At 42.5% G+C, this 26,917-nt stretch overlaps 1 protein-coding gene across 1 annotated transcript in view; it reads right to left on the bottom strand.

Annotated features, from left to right (window-relative positions):
* Positions 1-25,100, bottom strand: part of LOC126259638 (proton-coupled amino acid transporter-like protein CG1139) — a 140,260-nt gene extending 115,160 nt beyond the window's left edge. The window contains exon 1 of the mRNA XM_049956564.1: positions 24,986-25,100. Within this exon, the coding sequence (XP_049812521.1) occupies positions 24,986-25,072 (87 nt within the window). The 5' untranslated portion in view covers positions 25,073-25,100. The remainder of the gene's footprint in view (positions 1-24,985) is intronic.
* Between the last annotated feature and the right edge of the window lie 1,817 nt (positions 25,101-26,917).

The following is a 26,917-nucleotide window of genomic DNA, read 5'->3' as shown; positions in this document are numbered from 1 at the left end:
AGGAAATGAGACACTTAAAGTAGCAGATGAGTTTTGCTATTTGGGCAGCAACGTAACTGACGATGGGCGAAGCACAGAGTATATAAAATGTAGACCGGCAATGGAAAGAGAAGCTTTTCTGAAGAAGAGAAATTTGTTAACATCGAGTATAGATTTAAGTGCCAGGAAGTATTTTGTGAACGTATTTGTATGGTGTGTAGCCACGTAGGTGACTGTAACATGGATGGTAAACCGTGTAGACAAGAAGAGGATAGAAGCTTTTGAAATGCGGTGCTACAGAAGAACGCTGAAGGTTAGGTGGGTAGAACACGTAACTAATAAGGAGGTACTGAATAGAATTGGGGAGAAAAGAAATTTGTGCACAATCTGACTAGAAGAAGGGACCGGTTGGTAGGATGTGTTCTGAGGCATCAGATCACCAATTTAGTACTGGTGGCAAGCGCGCGCGGGGCGGATGGGGGGGGGGGGGGGAGGGGGTGAGAAGTGAGAAAATAGTAGAGAGAGACGAAGAGATGAATACAGAAAGCATATTCAGAAGGATCTAGATTGCAGTAGTTACTCCGAGATGAAGAAACTTGCACAGGATTGAGTAGCATGGAGAGCTGCATCAAGCCTGTCTTCGGACTCAAAACCATAACAGCAATAACGAGAACGGAATAACTGACAATGGAAAGCACATACAAGAAAAATTTCCTATCTCAGACAGGCTAAACACAGATGGGACCAAGGAAACACAAGAACGTGAATAGATAACGTGCTCTGTTGTAGACAAACTGGAAAACCAAAACAATGCAGAGGACAATAGTATCCAAAAATAGTGGCCAACGACCCGCTGCACGTGATCTACGTAAATAAATAGAAGGTTTTAAATATTTAACTTGTTCACCCTAGAAAAAACAAACCAGTACAGGTGGTAACCCTGTAGAACTTACAGGAATAAGAGGGGAGACGTGTAAATACTGATCCCGAAACGAGATACCAGCGTGAAGGAGAGACAGAGAATTAACTTGCAATATCTTGTAGCTTATTCTTTGTTATTAGTAAAGGTCAAGAAAGTACTCCAAATAGCTTGCGCCGAAGTTCGGAAAATTTTAAATATCATACTAGTTCGTCTTTCGCTACTATCATATCGACCGATTTATATTTGTTCTTCGCAGAGCAACGTAACATTTAAAAATATAGTACATAAAATGGTAAATTTCTAGAGCTGTTAGTTTATTTCGCGAATAAGCTTTAGAATTACAAAGCCATCACCAGCAATAGTACTTACCATTATGTAAAAGCGTTTCTCATTCACGTTTTGGTAGAAAGGTTAGAATTTAATAATAAGAAACGCAGAACTAGTAAAATTATAATACTGTTTTTTCATTCTGCGAAACAGTTTTCGACGTGCAAAGTCGTCTCAGGCGGTGGCCTTTTAAGTGAAATAAATGTACATTAGCCGAGCACTCCCAGTTCCGTGACTTTTTTTTTTGTTCTAAAGCTGTGTGCTTGGCAGCTCTGTATCGTTTTATCTGCATCTAATTCTACATATGTACTCTGCAAAGCACTCCTATAAGTGCTTAACAATTGTCAAGTCCTTTTCGGATCGCGCATGAAGCAAGAGAAAAATATGCTTTAGGCAGCCATAGTATCTCTTATATTATTGTCATGTTATCGATTCCAGTTATACGGTTGCGACAACAGAATTATGGCTCGGTCTTCCCTGAATACCGATACTCCAAGTTTATCTAACACAGTTCCGCGAAAACAATGTCTCCGGTCTTCGAAAGATATACATTTAAGATCCCCAGTTTCGCGTGGGCAGTAACAACCAGTTACATTCCTACCAACGTATCTCTGAATTCCCCACATATCTGATGACACGTCTGCTAGATAATGATCCCATTACTGATTTCATGTGATCGTCTCAATTCACACTCTTAGTTGTATAAACGGCGTGACAGGCTCCGGCAGTTCAACACTAATCTTATAATCGAATACTCTCGGCGTATATCTGTCTGTTGTGCGTGTTATCGTGCATTAAGTCACATTTGAAGATAGCTATCATTCACTGCACATAGAGGAAATATTGACCTACAATTCTTCAGCGACAAGACATATCTTTTGTTTGTGCTTCAGAGGTAAAGAAGTGGCACCACTTCTTGAATGTAATTCTGTGTTAATACGTTTACTAGACAGTGCATGATAGCATCGGGCCTTTGATTCATTCTTTTTTTCAATATTGACCACAGTTGCTCGATATTATTCAGGTCAGGCCATTACGGAGACCAGGGACGTTGTTAATTCACTCCGAAGCTCATCAAAATATATTTGAACGTTTCCAGTCCTGTGAATATGCCTTTATCATCTCGGAAAGGTCATTCCTTGCCTGGAACGCTGTCTGTGCAATGGAATGGACATGGTCACCGCAAATCGTATGTATGTTTCCACAGTAACCCTTCGATTCAGTGTTCGGAAAGTTCGCTGGCATCGTATTTTCTAGATATGTATTATAGTAATGATTTCTGTGGCAGTGATCTGAAGTTAAAACATTGTAACGCACAGTTTTGTTTCCACTACTATGTTTACGCAGACGAAACTTTTCTGAGAACTCTGCATGCTGTCGTGGTGCTAGATGTTGTAGCTCTTGTCCTTCAACGACGACAGACATACTGGGGACTCGAAACACTTACCGAGACAGTACAGTCCGACACAAGCGTTAAAGACATTGTGAGTGTATTGAGGAAGAAAGCTTTAGAAATTTATTTATCGTATCAGAATCAAACGACTCAAAACTAAAACAAACACTGCTTATTGCCTAAAACAAAATATGAGTATTCAGAATGTTAATCCGATTTCGAACCAGAAGTTGGCTACCTCAAGAGACCTGAAGGTAGCTTTCGCTAAGGTTTTCAATGGTACACGGAAGTTTGCGTAAACGACAGTTAAACAATAAATTTAAGTCAGTTCAGACCAACATTCACAAAACATGGTTTCTACACTGAGATATCATGTCTGGAAATTAGTTTTACGTCTGGTGAAACCAGAATGGATTCGTTTGAGTAACTTCCATCTTTCTTTTTTTTTTTTTTGGTCATCAGTCTACTGACTGGGTTGATGCGGCCCGCCACGAATTCCTTTCCTGTGCTAACCTCTTCATCTCAGAGTAGCACTTGCAACCTACGTCCTCAATAATTTGCTTGACGTATTTCAATCTCTGTCTTCCTCTACAGTTTTTGCCCTCTACAGCTCCCTCTAGTACCATGGAAGTCATTCCTTCATGTCTTAGCAGATGTCCTATCATCCTGTCCCTTCTCCTTATCAGTGTTTTCCACATATTCCTTTACTCTCCGATTCTGCGTAGAGCCTCCTCATTCCTTACCTTATCAGTCCACCTAATTTTCAGCATTCGTCTATAGCACCACATCTCAAATGCTTCGATTCTCTTCTGTTCCGGTTTTCCCACAGTCCATGTTTCACTACCATACAACGCTGTACTCCAGACGTACATCCTCAGAAATTTCTTCCTCAAATTAAGGCCGGTATTTGCTATTAGTAGACTTCTCTTGGCCAGAAATGCCTTTTTTGCCATAGCGAGTCTGCTTTTGATGTCCTCTTTGCTCCGTCCGTCATTGGTTATTTTACTGCCTAGGTAGCAGAATTCCTTACCTTCATTGACTTCGTGACCATCAATCCTGATGTTAAGTTTCTCGCTGTTCTCATTTCTACTACTTCTCATTACCTTCGTCTTTCTCCGATTTACTCTCAAACCATACTGTGTACTCATTAGACTGTTCATTCCGTTCAGCAGATCATTTAATTCTTCTTCACTTTCACTCAGGATAGCAATGTCATCAGCGAATCGTATCATTGATATCCTTTCACCTTGTATTTTAATTCCACTCCCGAACCTTTCTTTTATTTCCATCATTGCTTCCTCGATGTACAGATTGAAGAGTAGGGACGAAAGGCTACAGCCTTGTCTTACACCCTTCTTAATACGAGCACTTCGTTCTTGATCGTCCACTCTTATTATTCCCTCTTAGTTGTTGTACATATTGTATATGACCCGTCTCTCCCTATAGCTTACCCCTACTTTTTTCAGAATCTCGAACAGCTTGCACCATTTTATATTGTGGAACGCTTTTTTCAGGTCGACAAATCCTATGAAAGTGTCTTGATTTTTCTTTAGCCTTGCTTCCATTATTAGCCGTAACGTCAGAATTGCCTCTCTCGTCCCTTTACTTTTCCTAAAGCCAAACTGATCGTCACCTAGCGCATTCTCAATTTTCTTTTCCATTCTTCTGTATATTATTTTTGTAAACAGCTTCGATGCATGAGCTGTTAAGCTGATTGTGCGATAATTCTCGCACTTGTCAGCTCTTGCCGTCTTCTGAGTGGTCATTAGGAATTCCTTCAGGAATCGTCCGTCTTTCAAGATGTTGGCTTGTAGCACACCACCTTTGCACGTTCATTTGCTGTTGTGATTCTGTGAATACTTGAGTGTTTTAAAACTCTTTCTCGATTTCAGTCGTGAACGCGCTTGCTGGTAAAATAAATAGAGGATGGGTTCAGATGGTATTGCTTCCGTCTTCGATTTTTTTGGGAACTATTTCTCTTCACATGTCAACTTAGTAACCTTACTCAACTCGTCCCTCCGTGGCAAAATGGAAAGTTGCAGTAACAGGAATTTTATTATGTCAGTCTACCTGGAGCCCCCTACGCCCGACACAGAAAAAAACAGCAGTCCGACAACCTGTTTGTTGCTGGAAAGGCGCCGGGCGTCCCTTCACAGCCCGAGCGAGGCCTTGAACTGCACGCGGCGTGCAGTTTTTTTGCGCGGACAGAAATAGCCCGGTGGGAGTGCGTCTGTTGGACGTCCGGTCCTCCAGCCGCCCTCCGCTGACGCTTTCTCGGGAGGGCGCGGTCCTTCGCCAGCCACCCGTGGCCCGTCCCACTTATCTGCTCCTCGGTCTCGCATCGGCTTTCCTCCCACGTGTGGGCAGAGAGCGCCGAGCTGCCCGTGTTGGCATACCTCGGCCCCCCTCCACCGGGAGCCCCGGCGCCAGACAGCTGCCTGACGCGGCGTGTGTCCAGCGCCCGCAGCAGTGGAAACTTCCACTCGCAGGGACCGGCACGGCCACGTCGCTGCTGCTGCTGCCGCCGCTGCACAGCTAGCTCGCTGGAAGGCTGCATACACTCCTAGCGCCGCGCAGCACAGCGCTTGCGAAACACTCACGGCAGCTGTGCTAGCTCAGCCGCCACTGTGCCTGACGGAGCTAAACGACTCCAAAACAGCTACCGTCTGTGGTACTGAACCAGACAGCGCTACTGACAGCTCAAGGGCAATAAATAACGGCCAGTGGCTAAGGGAGTGAGTCAGGACTGTAGTCTGTAATATGTTATCCAAATTGCTAAGTGTGGAAAGTAAGAACTGTGGAAAGGGAACAAAAGTTCAGAAGATTAAATAAAATAATTGAGGTAACCGATGACAGCAAAGGGTTTGGAAGATCACTCGAAAGGGGTGGACAGTGTGTCGAGTGGAGGTTGTGAGACGTACATCAACAAAAGTGGAACATGGGTCATGGAGTGTTGTCGAACAAAATCGGGCATTTGATTATGGAATTAGATTAGAAGATGTATGACTCAAAGTAGTAGGCGATTTTTTCTATTTGGGCCGTAAAAAAACTGACTAAAGCAGAAGTAAAGAGGATATAAAATGTGTACTGGCAATACTAATAAAAACTTTCCTGAAATTACAGAAATATTAATGCAAATGTTTTAGGAAGTCTGTTCTTGAAACTATTTACCAGGACGTGCTGAACAGTAATACCAACTAATTTTTTATATGAAACATCGTAAAGCTTTTTAAATAAAACAGACTTTATTAACAATCTATGTCTGTATTAGTCATGCCTACATAATTATTTTCCAACATTGTCACCCTGGCGATGAACAGATTTCTCCTAACTAGAGGCCAGTTGGTTGATACCATCACTGTAGAATGTCTGTCTTTGTTAACGGAACCACAACCTCACCTGTGCTTGCACTGCTTCATCACTATCAAAAAGAAGTTCCCGAATATGTGCTTTAAGTTTTGTCAACAGATGCAGCTGTGTCACAGACGCTGAGGTTAGCAGCACAGTTTTCCTCATTACGAGCAAGAATAACCCACCATCGCACATTACTGAAGTCGATACAATCTTCACCGTACACAACTTTGACTCTCCTATGGACGTCAATTGGAGGCACATTTTCTGCTGTTTGAAACTCGATTACAGCACGCCATTTCTCACGCACGAACGTACTTACGTCACAGACCGCCAAATTTCACGCTACAATTCAGAGTCCTGTAGTGGCAGAGGGTTGCAACTTTGAACAAGGAAAATTCGACCGGGTAATATTAATGACTTGTAAAACCTCAACCGATATTGCGAACAGATTAAAATTTTTGGAAGCATTACTTTCCAGCACGCCCTCGTATTTCTAGTGTAGCCTTATATGGAATATGGACAAGAAGAGAATAGAAACTTCTGAAATGTGGCGCAACAGATGAATGCCGAAGATTAGATGGATTGATCGAGTGGAATACGGAATTTCTTAAACAAATTGGCGAGAAAAGAGCGTTGCAGTACAACTTATCTAAAATACGAGATAAGTTGATAGGACACATCATGAAGCATCAAAGAATAGCTCATTTAGCAATAGGTTGACTAGGGGGATGGGGGTAAAAACTGGAGTGAGACATCAAGGCTTGATTACAGTAAAAAGTTCAAATGAATTTACGCTGCTTGTAGTTACACATGAAAAGACAGAGTAGCGTTGAGAGTTCAATGGACTCGCATTCGAGAGCACAACGGTTCGAATCCGCGTCCGACCATTCTTTTTAGGTTTTTTCGTAATTTGCTCCAGGAGAATGCCGGAATGGGTCCTGTGAAAAGGCTCGGCCTATTTCCTTCCCTATCCTTAAAACAATCCGAGCTTGTGCTCCGTCTCTAATGACCTCGTTATTAACTGGACGTTAAACCCTAATCTTCCTTCCTTCCTTTTTCGTTGAGAGCAGCATCACATCAACGTTTATGCTGTTGGTAACAGCAGCAGAAATAACTGAGATATTGTACAGGACGGTATCCAAAATTACTTGGTTAAAATTAGTAGGTAATTTGAGTCGATGACACTGAGATCGAAATAGACAACTGCCAGCATTTAGTTACCGTATACGGTGGTGCACAGCACCGCTTATGTTGCATAGCAGTTGCAACCTCCAAAACGTAACAGATCATGAAGCAGTCTGCGTTGAGTTCTTTACGGGGTTAACCAATGTTTTAAATCCAGTCTCAACCATAATTTACAAAAAATCACCTGGGTACAGAACGCTTCCTAGCGACTGAAATGTTGCACAGATCACGCCCCTTCGAAAAAAGATGACAGAAGTGGTCCACAGAGGTACTATCTCTCATCATTAACTCCAATCTAGCAAAATCCTACAGCATCATCGGCATTCTAATATAATGACCTATGTGAGACAGACCGACCCTCTAAATGGCAAACGACAAGGATTCTGGATACAATAATTATGCGAACTTGTACTCACATTCTCCATGCATAATGCACTAAAAGTGACAAGATGAATTGGTTTGCCCAAACTGTTGATTCAGTTCCCAAGTGGATGATGATGATGATGATTTGGATTGAAGGGCCGCTCGACATCATGGTCATCAGTGTCCTGACGAAATGTCAGCATGCAAATCTCATGGGTGCGGACGAAGGCTGTACCCTTGCAAGTGGAACGAGCACTTCTGAGGAGGTACGACACTGCCTATTATCCTAGATGAAGACTTACTTGCAGGCACACACGTAATTTTGGCATGATTAAAAAAACACACGTAAAAAAGAAGCACCTTTCAATCGTGTGAGATCCAAAGTAGACTGGATTTTGGTGGAACCAGATCACTTATAAATAAGCATAGGAAGAAACAAACCTTACAGGCATTTCTACCATGCGAGAATGATTGACAGAAATGCTGCAGTGGCAAATACTCAACGAAAGACTCTTAATATCTCGAGAATAAATATTTAGAAGATTCCACGACCGGTTATCAGGACAGAATATTTGAGTAATCTTTAATCCTGCAGTATGTGCCGCTTGGCTCTTCTCGGAACGTAAGCTCCATAAATTTTAACAATAAACCTCGCCGTGACGCACATCGCTTTTCTAGAAGCATTTGCCACCGGAGTTTGACGAGCATATATCCCTAACGATCTTGCACATTCTAAACGGACCCGTGACCTAACACATCACTCTTCCATGAATCTTCTCTATACTTTCTATTAACCCTTGGAACTGGATGAACTTTTCCGTGACGCTTTCGCGTCTACTACACAAATCCTTGGAGAAACGCAGTACTGTTCTTTGTATCTACTTTATATATTCTGTTAATTCTACCCTGTAAAGGTCCCAGATTGATGAGTAATGCTAAAGAATAATTCGAACAAGAGTTTTGTACTCTACCATCTACATACGTCAATTACAGTTGCTTAGTATTCACTGAATAAATCTCACGCTGGCGTCTGTTTTCCCTATAATGGTTCAAATGGCTCTGAGCACTATGGGACTTAACATCTTAGGTCATCAGTCCCCTAGAACTGAGAACTACTTAAACCTAACTAACATAAGAACATCACACACATCCATGCCCGAGGCAGGATTCGAACCTGCGACCGCAGCAGTCGCGCGGTTCCGGACTGAAGCGCCCAGAACCGCACGGCCACCGCGGCCGGCTTTCCCTGTAATTAGTCTGATTGCCGCCAACGCTTCATTCCTTTCTTTGCTACTAAATCAACTCGTACATTACAAAAGCAGAGGGTGGGTTTAGAAGAATCCTATTTTGTGGTTTGGTTTATATTGTGCTTCTAATTATCCACGTTGCCATTATGGGAGTTTTAGAACTTGACGCTAGAGAATAAACCGATTTTTAAGTCAATATCTGGCGCATGAATATTGCTCTTGGGCAGCATACCTGAATGTTAACTTATGTCACTCACGAAGTTATGAAACGTCTGTGGCTTATACGCCTGGTAGATCTTGTGTGCAAGATACCAGTTCACTAGTGGTTCTCTCGCTTCTGATCAGCTATCAAACTCTTCAGTGTCATCAGTATTCTGTGCATAATAGAACTTTTTCTAGTATGGACGAGTGCTGTAATTTCCTATCAGCTTTCTTTTTTCGTTGGGAGGTGAATGTAAATATAAATGAAAGAAGCAGTCCAAGAAAGTGGATACTGCTGGATTAAGGTGCTATGCTGCAACTACACTCCTCATGTCAGTGCAAATAAACGCTTTAAGCTACTTGTGTTTTCTATTTTTCCTACAACATAAAAAAGATAAATGTCTCGTGTCAGTTACCTCCAGTCGCTCAATGAGGAGAGAAAGTAGCGACTGCCACAAGCTGCCTGAAGTTTCACTTGTTACGCAAACCTCCTGCATTTTCACTACTATTCTGGTACAATTTACCCCTAATATGGCTGTAAGGGATTGTCCACAACAAACGTCGAACTGCTCACAAAGAAAAAACTCGAGAGGGATGAGAAAGTTGTCATCCGTTATGTTTCCATACAGATGCCAATATCAATCATGCAGGTTCACAAAAGACTTCATCGTGAGGGATTTAACCGATTCGTCGCCATCACAGAATCACAGATAATCTCAATTTTCAAAGTGTCGGTGCAGAGAATCGTAAAAATGAAGGAGGAGGTGGAGGAGAAAGAAAATGTTATGAAGATTTACGCAGAACTTCTGCATTTTCCCACAGTTCAGTTGCCATTTACTTCTGCAGTCATTAACATAGACGCACAAATGGTGAAACTGCACTATGATCTTAGCCTCCGTCGTGATATTGCTCATCAAGATCGGCGTCACTAGAAGGCATGACAGCTGGCGACATTGTGCTTTGCAGCTTCAACAGCTACAATTTCCCGCTGTTGCATAAAGGAAGCCTGCCGATTATTTCGAGAGAATCACTGTAAATAAGCAGCTAGCCGTTTCTTCTGAAACGTAATTGGTGTTTTTGTTCATCCAAGTACAGTGGAAGTTCTAAACAAGACGTACGTCTTGCAGTTGTTACTTTGTCTCATTCTGTCGACACACCCTTATCGCGTTGTTGACGTGTCAGAAGTAGTATTCTTATTTAAGCAAGACGCGCAAGAAGTTTTGTAAGATACTTCGGTTGGTGTCTCGGCCAACACTGACCGTCGACAAAAGATTCAAAATGCGTACCAAATCGAGGACTGAGTGAAAAAGCAACATACAGTGTATCCGAAAAGACGTTCCCTGATTACATAAATTGATAAATGGTTCAAATGGCTCTGAGCACTATGGGACTCAACTGCTGAGGTCATTAGTCCCCTAGAACTTAGAACTAGTTAAACCTAACTAACCTAAGGACATCACAAACATCCATGCCCGAGGCAGGATTCGAACCTGCGACCGTTGCGGTCTTGCGGTTCCAGACTGCAGCGCCTTTAACCGCACGGCCCATAAATTGATAACTCAGGCTAGAAGTAAGATACAAATATGAAACTTGTGTTGAATTGTTTACAACTATCAAAGTTTTTTTCTGTTTTAGGTTCGCAGTACGTAAGTAGTGGATGAGGTGCAGTGCCCAAGAAGCCATGTTAACCAATCAGGAGAAGGCACAGTGTGTCCTGTGGTACCATGAGACACGATCACCAACCACAGTGCAGGGACACTTCCAGACAATATTTGGAAGGAATCCACCTGATGTCAAGAGTGTTAAAGCCTGGTATGAGAAGTTCAAGACCACAGGTTCTGTTGCTGACCTTCCGAGGTCTCGTCGACCAAGAACCTCAGCAGACAGGGTGGAAGCTGTAAAGCAGTCTTTTCTGCGAAGTCCGAAGAAATCGGTGCGCAGGGCCTCACGTGAATTACAGATACCAAAAAGCTCTCTCCATGACATTTTACACAACCGTTTATTGTTTCGTGCATAGAAAGTGCAAATCGTTCAGGCCTTGTTGCCCAATGACAATACACGTTGATATGACTTTGAGGTCGAAATGCTATCACATATTGAGGACGATGATGGTTATCTCAGACGAATTGCCTTTTCCGACGAAGCGACCTTTTTTTTGTCAGTGGAGTAGTGAATCGCCATAATGTGCGTATTTGGGGTTCACAACCCCCTGGCGAGGTCATGGAGTGCACCAGAGGCAGTCCAAAGGTGAATGTTTGGTGCGCGCTATTGCACGATCGAATTATCGGGCCATTCTTCTTCGCTGAGGCTACCATCACATCTGCAGTGTATCTGGACATGTTGCAACTGTATGCTGTTCCTCAGCTGCTTCAGTATCACCCCGATGTCTTGTTTCAGCAAGACGGTGCACCGCCTCATTGGGGTTTGGACGTCCGTGCCTATCTCGATATGACCTTTCCTGGGCGATGGGACAACGGTTTGGCCTCCACGCTCTCCTGACATAACCCCATTAGACCTCTTTTTATGGGGTTATGTCAAGGACGAGGTCTACCGAACACGTGTACCAGATCTTGAAACCCTGCGGCAACGGATAACCACAGTCGTTGAATCGATCCCTCCAGTGATGTTGGCTAATGTGTGGATGGAAATTGAATATCGCCTAGACGTGCTACGTGCTACCAAGGGTGCTCATGTGGAAGTTTACTGATGTGTGAAAAAAACTTTGATAGTTTGTAAACAATTAGACACCAGTTTCATATTTGTATTTTACTTCTAGCCTGAGTTCTCAATTTATGTAATCAGGGAAAGACTTTTCGGACACCCTGTACAATAAAAAGTCGACCGCGACTGAATATGTTAATAACGTGACAATTGTTGAGAGAAGCGAGCTGAGGAAGCAAACAGATAAATCTGAACTAGGAATAACGGAGGCAAGAGCATAAATACTGGTAGATTCGAGTGTTATTAATCTTAATCAATGACAGCAAATATCTTTTACTAGTTAGTTGGTGGAAATCATTTGCCGGTGGTTATAATTAAACTTTCCCTATTTAACACGTTATAACACGGAAACTAATTACCGTACAAGTACCAAATTTGGTAGCATTACTGTCAAGGATATAGGGAAGAATCAATTCAGTTGAATGTGCTGCTACTGTACATCATACCATTACATACCGGTACCATTACTAGTACAAAAGGGTCTCAATACGGTGCCCATCAGCGTCCGGAAGAGTCTGAATGCGCAGGATTGCATTCTGCACGGAAGAACGAAGCATGTCCGTAGGTATGCTGGTTACCTTTCTTGATATGCTGCGCCGCACATCAGCACATGTGGGAAAATTCCCCTGGCAAATGCTGTAGCCCCACGAGGAATCATATGGAGTGACATCAGGCGATCGTGCCGGCCAAGCATTTGGAAACGATCGGCTGATAATTCGATCGTTTCCAAATGTTTCTCAGAGAAGCAGGTGAACTTCACGAGCGATGTGCGGTGGGGCCCGTCTTTCATGAAAACTGTTGAGTTCAATGCGTCTCTCTCCTGCTTGCGAAGCATATCGCAGCAACGCTCGCCAGTCACACTGCACTGCTTTGTTCCTTGGCCCCAACCTGTTCAAAAAAGAATGGGCCAGTGATGAATCTACACCAGTTCACCGTACAGAAGAACTTCATGCACAGTGACCGGCGGTGACGATCCCCACACTCGGCAATTCTGTGTGTTCACTTCACCCGTCAGAGAAAAATGACCTTCGTCTGTCCATAGGATAGTCCAGGGCCAGCCCTCGTCAACTTCAATCCTTGCGAGAAAGCAGAGAGCGAACTCAACACGTCGTTGTGCGTCCTGTGGTGCAAGCTGCTATACGATGTGAACGTTGTACGGATACCATTTGAGAATGGTTCTAAGCACCTTCCGTATAGTGGACCACAGGATGTTCAACTGTCGTGACACAGCACGCGCACTGCCTGACGATCGGGAATTGCGTGCAACGTTGTCTGCCATAGTAACAGCGATTTCATCAACTAACTGTGGTGCAACCGGTCGTTGGCCTCCTCCCGGAGCGACGCCCAGTTCTCCAGTTGATCCGAACTTCTTCATCATGCTCCGCACAGCACGTGGAGAAAGAGGACCCTTCCGTAATCATTTCAGCCGGCGATATTCTCGAAGTGCAGCTGCAGCATTACTCTTGTTTTGATAACAGAGCTTCACCAATAATGCCCTGTTCCTTTTAACACGTCAATAAGTGCAGTGCCTCTGGTCGGGTGCGTAAGACCATGAATCACTGATCACGGTACCTGGTGCCCATAGTTGGAACTGGACCGTGGCGCTGTTACGCGTGGTTATCATGCACCCCATACTTTGGACATTAATGCTATCATGTTTGGTACTCGTACGGTAATTAGTTTCCGTGTTATAACGTTTTAAATAGGGAAAATTTAATTATAACCAACCCATGTATCGAATTCGAGCTCCGATTTGTTACGAGTCATCGTCGCACCTGGAGCCAGAAGTAGTGGGCAGTGAACAGTTCATGCTCATGAAGTCTGAATCTGGAGAGCTGAATTTGATATTTAGTGGGGATTCCGACGTTACTGTTTGATTCCACGCTGCAGGGAAGCTTCCTTCAGGGTACGTTTCTGACGAAATTTCGTTTTATCTGGCATTTCATATGTGTGGATGAAATACCCTTTATCAGCTACATCTATTTGAACTATGATCGACAACATTATTCCTCAGCGGGATTTAGTATACTCTTACATCATAGGAAGTCGTAGTGTAATTAAGAAATTATGATAATTGTGAAGGCTTAGTTTTAGTTTTTCAAAGGAACTGAATCCGAGGATGATATGGTGTACAAGCCGAAACTAGTTAATTGCTATGATATGCAGGAAAACATACTTAAATAATTTACGGTACGTATCAGATCGAGAAGCTACTGTACGGTACGTGATGGTCCTTTCTGTGTGTGTTGGTATCCTCTCTTTTTCCTCACTTCCTATTCCTTCTCAGATAGCTCTCTCTCTCTCTCTCTCTCTCTCTCTCTCACACACACACACACACACACACACACACACACACTTCCATTAACTCAAGTTGTTAAGAATCTCAAGCTAATGGAAAGTACACAAGAATCGCTCAGACGAGACATTTTTGAGCGACAATTGTAAATGGATTATACTTCCTTGGAATTTAATTCTCCCAGAGAATGTCAGTATCGTATCTGGCTTCCCCTGAAATAATTACTGATCGATTCATATAAGTCGTTCCGAATGGACGTACCTAGACATTGTGATTGATATCAGCAATTCCTTAACGACGATGTAATCAAAAGATATCACAGATTAATTGGTGGCTTATGAGCAAGTATTTCCACCAAAAAGAGTTGTAAACCTTTCTTTATTTTATATTGGTACAATCGCTCTTTATACACCTGCGTCGTCTGCGAACAGTCTCAGAGAACTACAGGCGTTATTTACCAGACCGTTTATATTAGTATAAATCTTGATTAGAAACGCGCGTACTACACTTCCCTATTGTAATCGTTTCTGCTCTCTACTCGGAAAGGCATATTGAGTTCTTTTTGCTAAAAATTCTTCAGTTCCCCACTTATGTGCAGAGTGTGACTTGTAGCCGGCAGGAGAACAGGGTATTCTGGAACTATCCGAGGCGTTATACACATCTTTCGTATTCTTTTGATTTCCTTCACGTAATATGGACGAGAAAGGGTTGTACGTCTTGTTGCAGTTTTAATTTATCCTTAATAATACTTCCAGCACACAACTAACCTTACGTCAATCGCATACGGCTCTTGGCTGGTCCTAGTCTGATACACCGTAAACACGTATTTATTACTTGCGGACAGTACATAACTGTATCAAAGGCGTTCAGGAAGTCGACAAACGCATTACCTTGGGGCCCGTTGCCTATAACATTATGGAACTGATGCAAAATAAAAAAAATAAAAAACACGTTCAGCGTATGCGGAATGCTTGCGGATTCTTATAGTGCATTTGTTCGATCTCAGAAACTATTACCATGTAAAATAACAATTTTTCTTCCATAATAACAGATTCTCGTCGGTGATACAGGCGTGTAACTCTGCAGATCTGTCTTCGCTCATTCTTAAAAACTGGCAAAACAGATGTCGTTTTCTATTCATAGGAGATATTCCGTTATAACGGATATCAAGGGTAAACTGTTCCTAGAAGAGCAGCCATCCCTCAATAATCAATCGAACGATAGTTTTGTAAGCTGCCTCCTTCGATGGTGCAGTCAAACAATATTGAGAAGCCATGTACGCTGTCCGGAAACTGTGCACTGTCTGAAGTCTACAAAAAAATTTGGTTTAGCACAAGCCATTGTTTAACGCAGCAAAGAGTTGAAATGATTAGGTTGTTTTGGGAAGTATTAGGCTCGAATTCCCGTGCGGCAATTCAAATTTTGGTTTTCTACGGTTCCCTTAGTCACTTGCGATGAAAGCAGGAGTGATTCTCAAAGCAAGGGCGTAAACTATTTCGTTCACTACCCTTGTGGTACCTGAGCTTCAAAGTCGTCTCTAATAGCCGTAACGTCGATGGGACGTTAATTGCAAATCCTTCTGACGTTTCTTGGAATCATGCTTTTATTAGTCGTTAAAAATAACTATTATTGTGTATAGATGACAGTATGTCAAAATCCTGGCTGTAAGTTTGTGTCTTAATATGCTGTTATGCATTTTCAAACCTTTCCATTATACTGGTAAGCAAGTTTTGGTCCTAGTCCGACGAAGCTTCTGCTTAGCCCCTTCTTATATGATAACGGTCTGTTTATAAAATGACTTTTATCTTAATAATATGAATATTTATATATGTGTTTGCAGAGAGAGAGAGATTGATTTTTGATTGAGATTTTTACTTTAAGTCGTAACTGGTACCTGAATTTCGGTTGTTGCCTCCTTGAATGATCATCTTCTGCACCAGTTGGTGACGTATTACAATTTGGAGGAAGTTATTGTTCTTTAAGGTTGAAAATACTACTATGTTAGTTACTAGGCCAAGTTTTTGTAGCTTTTCATACCTAAGGGACCACTATTGTAAGTAAATAAGATCAAACAGCAATCTACTTTTCGTGAGAAAAGGATATTGCTTGGCACACAAACTTCCTTCAAACTACACGTCCCGCTACATCAAAATTGGTCAGTGGAGTTCAGCACCATACTATTGTACAAGAATATAATCCATTTACTGTAATTAATAAATTATGAGAGGTTGTTACTTATTGAATGAAAACTATAGAGAATGCATTTCTTTTCCTGTATTTTAGTGAACTTTGTACACTTTGAATTCTGTCGATTGATAGACAATGACGACAATGAAGTTCACCTCATTTTCCAAAAACAAGATATTTTTATTCTTCATGTTGTGACTTGGCAAGACAGCCAAGCCACTATGAGATAGCCGAAGGGCACGCGTTTAAGCTCACGCAGGCTGGCGTGAGGTCTGGAACAGTTAAAGGGGTTGAGTCTAGTAAAAAAGTACGTAGCTTCTGGAATACTTAACTTTAATCCATAATTGGTAAACATCGGTCTGACGGTACATGCTTCACAAGATAAATAGCAAATGATAATGGCGCCTTGCTAGGTCGTAGCAAATGACGTAGCTGAAGGCTATGCTAACTATCGTCTCGGCAAATGAGAGCGTAATTTGTCAGTGAACCATTGCTAGCAAAGTTGGCTGCACAACTGGGGCGAGTGCTAGGAAGTCTCTCTAGACTTGCCGTGTGGCGGCGCTCGGTCTGCAATCACTGACAGTGGCGACACGCGGGTCCGACGTATACTAACGGACCGCGGCCGATTTAAAGGCTACCACCTAGCAAGTGTGGTGTCTGGCGGTGACACCACACTTCACTTCCAGAAAATTTGTATACGTAAATGTTTAGCAACTCTTACACATACTTTACTCGGTTTAATCACTAAAATATCAATTTTCATTAAATGTAACAGTACGTTCTGAGCGACGGCCCAGCAACACGCTCTATTTCCACCAGATACAGATTAACAGTCCTCTTTTTTTTTAATAAATCAATTTTTTTTTTTTTTTTTTTTTTTTTTTTTTTAGTCCACACTCAAAGATTCACAACTACTATCGTTGCGGGGATTGCGCGCTAAAGAGTTTCTTGCTGTCCAGCAGCGCTTCACTTCACTTCAAGTACTTCTTGAATCACATTTACATTTATGGTATTTACATACATTACTGAGCTTCTCAGAATAAAATCAGGCACAAATTAGTTAAAAAAAAACAGTGAGGCACACATAACATTACAGGTTTATATATGTTTCTTGTTTCTGTTTCTTAACGACTATTCTTTTTTTTGTCTTTCACCAGATATACAATGACGTCATGTCTTACTCCTCCAACGTCGAGAATAGCAGGCGCACAAAGACACAATCATATCTAAACTGTGTGCCGTAATTAATGAGAGAGCGGACCCTTATCCTGTTCTCTGGACCTCTCCCAGTCCACGGTCTCTGCTGCCCACGTCCCTCTGCGCATCTTGCTGCCCCCTTGACTTCAGCTCGACACTCGTTACTCAACATGCTGACGCACTACAGAATACCAGATAGTGGAGACAGCTGCTTGCTCAGTCGACGACGTATACCTTGCATCCACGAGGCACATGTGACATGCATGTAGTTTTGATGAGCAGACGTACATTCGCATGCAAATGACTTATAGAGCCTGCCGAAGTAATTTGAAATCTCAAGAGCTCTGCTAAAGATGGACGCAGTACTGTCGTTTGAAGGAGGAGCGATGAAAGTTTATGTCAGTACCACATTGGTGGTTTCCAGACTGCCGCGTGGGATTAGCCGAGCGGTCTCATGCGCTACAGTCATGGACTGTGCGGCTGATCCCGGCGGAGGTTCGAGTCCTCCCTCGGCCATGGGTGTGTGTGTTTGTCCTTATGATAATTTAGGTTAAGTAGTGTGTAACCTTAGGGACTGATGACGTTAGCAGTTAAGTTCCATAAGATTTCACACACATTTGAACTTTTTTTGTTTCCAGACAACCTTCACTGAGCAGATGGATCGTGACCACTCGAATATCGACGTAGGGACTCAATACGAGTCCACAAACTGGATCGTATTTCAGTGCCTAAAAAAATGAAATGATCGTATGGCATTGTTGGCCGGGAGGCCCCATGCGTGGAAGTTCGGCCACCGTATTGCAAGCTCTTTTTAGTTGACGCCACTTCGGCGACTTTCGTGCGTCAATGATGATGAAATGCCTAAATATTCGATCCAAAGAGAATGACACCACAAACGTCGGGCTCGTGCCGAAACCTTCGCAACTACTGCAAATGTGGGCAGTGTGGGGTGGTACGGAGATTCATTCGGCATCTGATGAAACTGCGCCATGTACGAGTATTTTGTATGATTTTAATGCCCTCGGCACGAGTGGCACTTTCATAAAAATAACTGCAGTCGTGTGTCTGGATGTCCTTTTGTTGAAACTGAGGTGCATTTTTTTTATTTTTTCTTTTTTTTGCTCTAGTATCATTTAAAATCATGTATTTATGCTATGTGTTTATTACTTGTAGTGTTCTCAATCCTCATTCCATCGAGGACATAGTTCCATTGCGGGGCACACGAAATAGCAAGCGCACGGAAAAACTGTTAAAAGCCTAACGTAACTTGATACGAAGACATGGTTTTGAACCTAAAAAAGCCAAAAAACTCGAATGTAGAAATAAATTCATGATCATTTCATCACATATATAACTTATAAATGTAGTAAGAGACAAAATGGGTATTATAGGGCACTGAAGACGCTTCGAAAATAAAAGAAGCGAAATGTGTCTGGCAAACAAACTACCTCTCATTTAGTCGCGAAGACAAGGTCTATATCCTAAGATAATGCCAACATTATATTTCACGCTTTATAACGACAGAAGATACATGAAAGTGAGGAACCTTAGTGATTAAACATCACCGACAGTTAATATCGAAATGCTTGAAACGAATTCTGATGACTATCTCAGCTTCTAATGGAATACAATAACTGGGACAATCCAGCCTCACGAAGCCAGCTGGGGAACTGCAGTACTACACGAGTAGGGTGCTCGGAGAATGCATTAGACATTTTCTTAGGGACAGCCTCCCTAGTCAACTACGAGTATGAGAACTTATCCTTTTTTTGTGGAATAGGTGAAGGCGGCATGACTTTATAGGCCTGACAGTAAGTAAAGCGAAATCACACATGTTTACTTATGGATGCAGATGAATACTTGGGATCTATTGCACGACCCCCCCCCCTCTTCATACCCAATAAGAGCCTCAGTTTTCTAGTACTTACTCTCCGAAAAAAGTCTCAGGGTAACAAAGATTAACAACACGAAAAATATTACGCATGAAGAGGTAGATGTTGGCGAAACATTTTCTGCCTTAAAGACAGAATTTGAGCATGTCAACACGCGAGCATATGGGTTTGTAATGCGGCTTTATGGGTTTGTAATGCGGCTTGTGCGACCGCGAACATTTGGGTGTTGAATATTGCTTAAACAAACCTTTTCTCGTCGCTGCATTTGTAAATTAGATCTCAACATTCAAACGATAATCTTATCTTCCTTTTTCTTCTTGTACCTTTGCCCCTCACCGGCGCAGGGTTGGCACGGCTATGAAAGGATTTGTCGTGGTTAATTTAAGGGGTTGCCTGATGCCCTTCTTTTCACCGTCCCATAACCACCCTGGACGGTATATGTGTATCCCAATTATGTGTGTAGTGTTATTCGTGTGAAAGTGGACGGAATCGTGAAACTTTGGCGGGACCTGGGTACAACTCTTGTATTCACCCGCAAGCCACATTCAGGCTGGCCCGCATACCGACCCTCGTCGTTATTCCAGCGGACGGATTCGATCCGGGACCGGCGCAGCTTCCCGTACCACAAATGTCGCTTTAACGCGCACGCCTATCCGGGCGGATCAAATGATTATCAACGAATTCAGAGAAAGTAGAATAAAGTCCTCATGGTTTCTTAACATAAGGTGACAGAGGTAGAAAGTGTTGTGTGTCGTTTACATCGGCATGTAGTCTTTGTCTTCACAGTCGGAGGATCAGTCCTATGCTTGAGGAAGGAGACGTTGCATCCTTAATTTTTGGACACTGTATGAACGGCAAAAGTTTTAAGTACGAACTTACTTCCTTCGATCTTGCACCTGCCTTTCTGCTGCGTCTTTTGTAAAAGTTGTTATTTCAAGTCATTATTAAAGATAAGCTATTGACATACGAAATTTTCACCACGATATGGATGGATATCCCTGGTTGGAATATGTCAGATCTCGGTCCCCAGCATACTGAAGGACTGTTTCGTTAACAGATACGTTGAATGCGATTCCCCCTTGAACGTAATTTGATAGGTGTCTTCATTTGCCTACTTGTGTAATTGCCTTTGATTCCTGAACGACGCTGAACAGACTGAAAAGAGAATAGCTTCGCCCGAAACTTGCTACGTCGTAATTTATGCAACAACGTGATCTTTTTTTGAGGCTCTGATAATTGTATGAGATAAAATCGAGAAACTCTCTCCCCACGAGCGAGACGAACCTAAGAAAACGTAACCCTTTCTTTTCCACTCCTTTCCATGCTACGCCCTGTCGAATGTGAAAACGATCAGTGGCTTCAATAAAACTGTTTGCAGGGGCTCTTTAGTACGTAGTGGCATGGGGCGATGATGAAGAATGGTGACGCGTGTGAGTGAAGAACTGGCTTCGGTCATTTGAAATCAGGTTCTCAATTATTTCTTGAAATGAGGCGCATCCCAGACGATTATGGAACGGGTCATTGCAGACGCTTTTTTCTCATCTTCGTTCAAATACATTTCTACCCTGTCTCTAATAACCCCTGATAATGACGAAATTCCTTTTCACGATTACTGACATGAAGAGAGCGTCCGAATGAGTGGAAGGAGCGGCTGTATAGCATTTACTACTTCCAGCTGCCATGGCGAGCAGTGTGCGAGCGGAAGTTGTGGTAGATAAAAAACGGTGTCGCCGAGTAGCCATCGACGGCTCATCGTAGTTTCTTGCCGTGGCAGAACTTCATTTTCGCGCAACAGAATTTCAATGCGGCTGAATGGAGATTTAGACTGTTTACAAATCCATCACAACCTGACCGAAAACATTCACCTCTTTGAGTGGTACAGTTGTCATTGGTATGAAATCAAATCCTAGGGTATAAAACAAGATCAACATGATAAATAAAAACATTAGAAATCCAGCGCACAACGTCATTTACAACGTCGCTCTCCAATTGAGGACATTGACCCACGTCTCGATTATGCAACGAGCATGCTGGCCGCTCCTGAGAAACACGCAGTATTTCATGCCACAAGTGTTGCGGAACCAAACACTTTTCACATATAATGTTTGTAGACACAGGGAAAGAAGCGTCTTGTCTCTCCGCTCTTCTCAAAACTCGTGAAGAGGACTAACTTTCTGGGGAGCAAACAATTTCTGTTGTCTCAACAGTGAGTGGCCATCTCGATAGCGGTGTGCTCATCAGAATGTATGTCGTCCATCAACTGTTAAGCATCAACTGTTAAGCAAAGGATGAAGGAAATGTCAGGCCAAACTAAGGAACTGTGACCTCATGAAGTGGAATTAGTGACTGACAAAGATTCTGTCCAGAGCAGTCACCGCTTGGAGAAACAACATTGTTAGTCATCTATTCAACCAGTCATGCCTGAACTAGGGAACAAAAGGCAGATGACAGCGAATTTGCCGGCCGGGGTGGCCGTGCGGTTCTAGGCTCTACAGTCTGGAACCGAGCGACCTCTACGGTCGCAGGTTCGAATCCTGCCTCGGGCATGGATGTGTGTGAGGTCCTTAGGCTAGTTAGGTTTCATTAGTTCTAAGTTCTAGGCGACTGATGATCCCAGAAGTTAAGTCGCATAGTGCTCAGAGCCATTTGAACAGCGAATTTGACTAAGGCGGAATCTATGGATGAAAACAAAGGTCACAGGAAAATACGTGAGCATGAAGAGCTCGACAAAGGAGAAAACACTAGCAAGTGAATCAATATTGTGGGTGGAGAGAAGTACTGCCGAAACTACTCGGCGTCTCAACTATTTAGACACATCTTCGAAGGCTTCCATATTCATCAGACATATGAGAAATCGAGCACTTCAAAGCAGCCCAGTATCTCCTTTTCTCGATATCCGTGGTCTTCTGCCAAGTAAAAGTACCACATAACGAACAGGATATTAAGAGGACGTGGATTTCTGAGATTCAATATTTATATTTATAAGCCAAGGCCTGAGAATGTGGTGATGTTATATGTGGATGTGAAAGTATAAGTTCTTCCTCATAGGACTTCCAGGGTGATATTCGATAGCAGTATTCCTCAACAAGATTGAAAACGGCGCCACAATATACTACTTTCCTTTCACAAGCTAGAGTAGCCGCATTTTTGACTCTCTGGCATCGGGCAACTGCACGCAAGGGGCTCCGAATTCATAGCAGCAAAGGCTCGTAAGCCCAATTTTCTGCTTACTGTGTGTTGATCAGCTGCAGAGAATAAAACTGTTCTGATACATTTTACAGGTGACAGAGTCGAGAAAGGGGAAGTGCGCATGATTCTATGTATTCGATCGCATCTGACTCTGAATGCACCTTACTGCAAATTCACTAGATGTGAAAATGTTACTCCTCTTATCTGTACTGTTATGTAGTCAAAACGCCGAACGAGGTAGCGTAGTAGTAAGACCATGGACTCACATTGGGAAGGACAACGCAATAAATCTCTGTGCGGCCATCCAGAATGAGATTTACCGTGGATCGTCAAAAACTCTGAAGGCCTTGATGGTTGCTTTGAAAAAGGTACGGCCGATGTCCTCCTGTACCCTCCTCCAATTCGAGGTTAGAGTCTATCTCTAATTACTTCGCCACTGACGAGACGCTAAACCCTAATCATCCTTCCTTCCTTACGTCGACATACGAAGTGGGTGACCAGTTAGGTTCGGTTGCTATTAAACTCAAGTTGTAGATTGCTTTTCACTAGCCGAGTACTGAGAACCCGCGAATCGCTATGAAAGAGGCTGTTTACAAAACGCTTGGACCCCCTATCACGTAATATTGCATGGGCGTGTAGCATTCATATCAGGTTACGCTAACATGGGATATCGAACGCGTGAGATAAGGGGCAGCACAGATAGGTACAGCTTTTTTTGACGGGAATGACCATCAGTCGGAATTAGCAGAAAGTAGAGAAACAGGTTGATCATAACAGCCTACGAGTATCTATAAACTAAGTGCATAATGTCATTCACTACATGCCGCCCAAAAATGAACTCCCTAAGGTTGCATTAAAAGGAGACCTGCAGAAGTAGACGGTTATGCCCAATGTTACGTCATAATCGGGACTATTTTAGACGAAGTACGAGCTTGGATGAATAGCGGTGAGCGAAGAAGTCTGTCTTGAATTTGTTGAAGAAACTATGAATCAGTTACGAGGCGTAAGTGTAGGAAGCCCGTGGAAGTCCGTTGGCGGACACTCAGGATGGCCAGACAGGCCGTCTCATCCCAAAATGTTACACTGGGTTTACTATTTCTTGTTATCACATCGCATTTATCAATATCATCGTAATTCTTGAAAAGTATGAAGCAAGTCGATTTATGTACAACAAATCAACAACTTTCACATTTCACCATTTAGTATTTCCTGTTTTGGTACTTGCTTGCTATCTTTGACAAAATAACTTGCATCATTCTCAAAAGAAACTAAGTCTGCTTCCTGATTTGCGTAAAGTGGCAGATGATTCGAAATTTATCGTTTAGAAACACCGACGTAACTCTGTGATCAATATCGCATAGTCTGGGTTTTTCCACCTGCTCTTGAGTATTATGTGCCACATAATAGCGCTTGAAAGTTTCCATTGTTCACTAAAGACGGTAGATACACAGATACTTTGAAAAGGGACTCTGTTGGTAATGTCGCACCTCTTACGAAAAACTTGTGACTTTTCATCCTTGGATGGAATGAAACAACTGTCCTGTAATATCTACACGTACACAAACACTCCAAAAGTTCCTGTAAAGTGCATGGTGGAGAGTTCTTCCAACGATTACCTGTCGGTCCGTTTCCTGTTCCATTCGAGATTGGGATTTGGGGAAAGTATGCCTCCAAAAGCACAATAATTGTTCTCCACTTGCTCTCATTCTTGCACGAAATGTGCGCTGAAAATAGCAGAGTCGCATTACAGGCGGTCTTGAATACTGGCTCATTAAATGTACCCAGTAACGTATTGCCGAAAGAATAATGTTTATTCCGAATACATTTTTAAGGCTTTTGTATTGTCTAAACCTTCCGATTACAAATATACCGATATCCTTCGGATCTCTTTTTGTAATCCGAGCTGATGTGAAAGTTATATACCCAAAAAATAGCTAAGAGTACCCAGTGCATGGTGCTAGGTTCGAGGTTTCCGTTGTAACTCCACTGTATTTTCCCAGGTTTCTTCCAATAAATGTAACTCGTCGATATGTACTATCTGCAACTCTTCCGGCTTAGATAATTAACTGATGTAAGTAAGTGATTAAACGCAGTGACACATCAGCATTGCCGTACTCAGGCATTCAGAAGCTTCTGGGTTTTTCCACCTGCTCTTGAGTATTATGTGCCACATAATAGCGCTTGAAAGTTTCCATTGTTACGTAGATACTATGTGTAAATCGTTCTTAATTTCTTTGTAGTAACTTAATTATTAAACTTCCTAGCATTCAACAATAAAAACAGAGGATGGTACTCAGACTGTCAGATACTGGAAAGACGATTGGTGCTATCAAGTGTCCTTAGCCCAGTAGCGTAGTAACCAATTGTTTCTGACGTATCCTCACCGTTCAAGTTAAAGTACCTGAAGTCAATCGATAATCTTTTTAGGTGAAAAGTACAAGTACAAGCGGTTGTACCCTTCACCGTACATATTACAAAGATGTGAGATTTAAAAAAAAAAGAAGAAGAAAGAAAGGAGCTGCGGCGTCTCACCTGCGGGGTGTAGCGGTACCCGGAGTGGTATCGGCGGTTCGAGGACCCATAGCGGGAGGAGTACTTGGTGAACTTTCCTGAAGGCATGGCGGGCAACTCTACTCGGCTGGCGTCGGCGAGCTTCTGCCGGAGCTACCCTGCGCGCACCCTCTGCTCGTGCCGCGTCGGGAGGGGAAGGGAGGGGTGGGGGGAGCTGGGCGGGCCGCAGGCACTCCCCTCCACCACCACGCAGTCACCGCGTGGTCGCATACCGGCGACTTTTCAGCCACATCCCCCCACCTACCTGCAAGGTTACACAAAAAGCTGAGGCGCTTTGAGCAAAACTGAACGCAGCTGCTGTCGTAGTCTACTGTACAGTCAAGACGCTATCTGTACCTGCTTCCGGGTGTACGCCTGGAGACGACAGCAACATAGCATCACGACTGGTTTATTTAGAAACATCAGCATATAAGCCGTTAATAGGTGAGAAGAACGCACAGCATTTATGGCGTGCACTTGACATTGCAAGAGTGACAAGTATGTGACTCAGTTTCAGAGTAACATTATAAATAAGCATTGCATTACGTTGTCATCTGCGAAATGATGTGGAACGAGTTAGTTTACAAGATATGCGTACATGATTAACGTTAATATTAATGAACACATTATTTTTCTAGTCCTGCCTATGAAACTACAGTTAAAACAGGCCTTTTTCGTATTTTTCTGCCTGTTTTAAATAGAATTTCTCCAGTCGAACAGAATTAATTGTCCAAGTGAAATAATTTTAAATAAGATTTAAAACTTGCTTTGTTACCTATCAGACATGGGCACATGATCAAAAATTTTTGTTGCTGCATACTGAACTCTTTTTCTGAGCCACTCATAGCTTTAATAATAGGTAGTAAAGGTTGTTTTCCCCTCTACTGTTGTAGGTATGGACATCACTGTTCTTCTCAAATTGTGATGGATTATTTACGACGAATTTCATTAGCGAATGTTTGTAGACATACACAGAAGTAACTGTGAACTTCGAATTACAAATTACTCCTGATATAAAAGAAAATGCATGTAATGCAGAACTGTAACTCCAGAATGAAACATTGCTCAACATTCTATATAAGTCGTAAATACGTCAATGTTTCACACACTTAATAAGCAATAGTGGTAAAGCGTAACAAAAATAAAGAAACTTGTATTGTAACCTGAGGTACGCAATATCATAATCTTCAACATTGGCATCGGTACTTGCGATATAGCTATGCAAACTACGAGCATGGATGAAAAGCATCACTTAGCAAAACGTCATTTTTCTACTATGAAGACCTACTAATAAATACACAGTCCGTCCCATAGGAAGGGTGACTGATTTTGTATTTGCGTAACTAGTAATACCATACCGCACGCCACCAAGAAAAGTGACACAAGTCAAAAGTCATACTTTTTAAAAATTTTTAGTTTAGTCACTGAAAAGTACTTATGAAATGCTTCAACGTGCCCAAAAAATATAATTTGAATTTACTGCCAAGAATACTTCTTGAAATATAAAGGAAGCTTACATATACTATTCCGATATAAGTTTTACAGAATTTATTCTTTAAGTCGTGATTCCTCACTTGCCGCGTTTTTGAACTGTTACTATTTATTGCCGATATCGACATTCGAACGGGTGCTTGAGTTAACTGGCTTCATATGTCGACTACCTTCCGTTTTACATTTAACTGCGCTGGGGCCACAGGCTGTTTGTACTAACCGAAACTTCAACAATATGTTTTGAGCTCCGGTCGTGAAAGGAGCAACGGAGCAACATGCGAACATTAAGTTTTGTTTGAAATTGGCTAAAAGTGCCACAGATACTTTTGAAATGATACGAACTGTTTATGGTAGTGAAGCAGTGAGACGTAAGAAAGTTTTTGAATGGTACTGAAACGCAAGGTTTCAGTAGAGAGACCATTG

The sequence above is a fragment of the Schistocerca nitens genome, chromosome 5 (assembly GCF_023898315.1).
Source record: "Schistocerca nitens isolate TAMUIC-IGC-003100 chromosome 5, iqSchNite1.1, whole genome shotgun sequence".
Lineage (NCBI taxonomy): Eukaryota > Metazoa > Arthropoda > Insecta > Orthoptera > Acrididae > Schistocerca > Schistocerca nitens.
The sequence above is the reverse complement of the archived record's forward strand: the minus strand, read 5'-3'. Positions and strand labels throughout refer to the sequence as shown.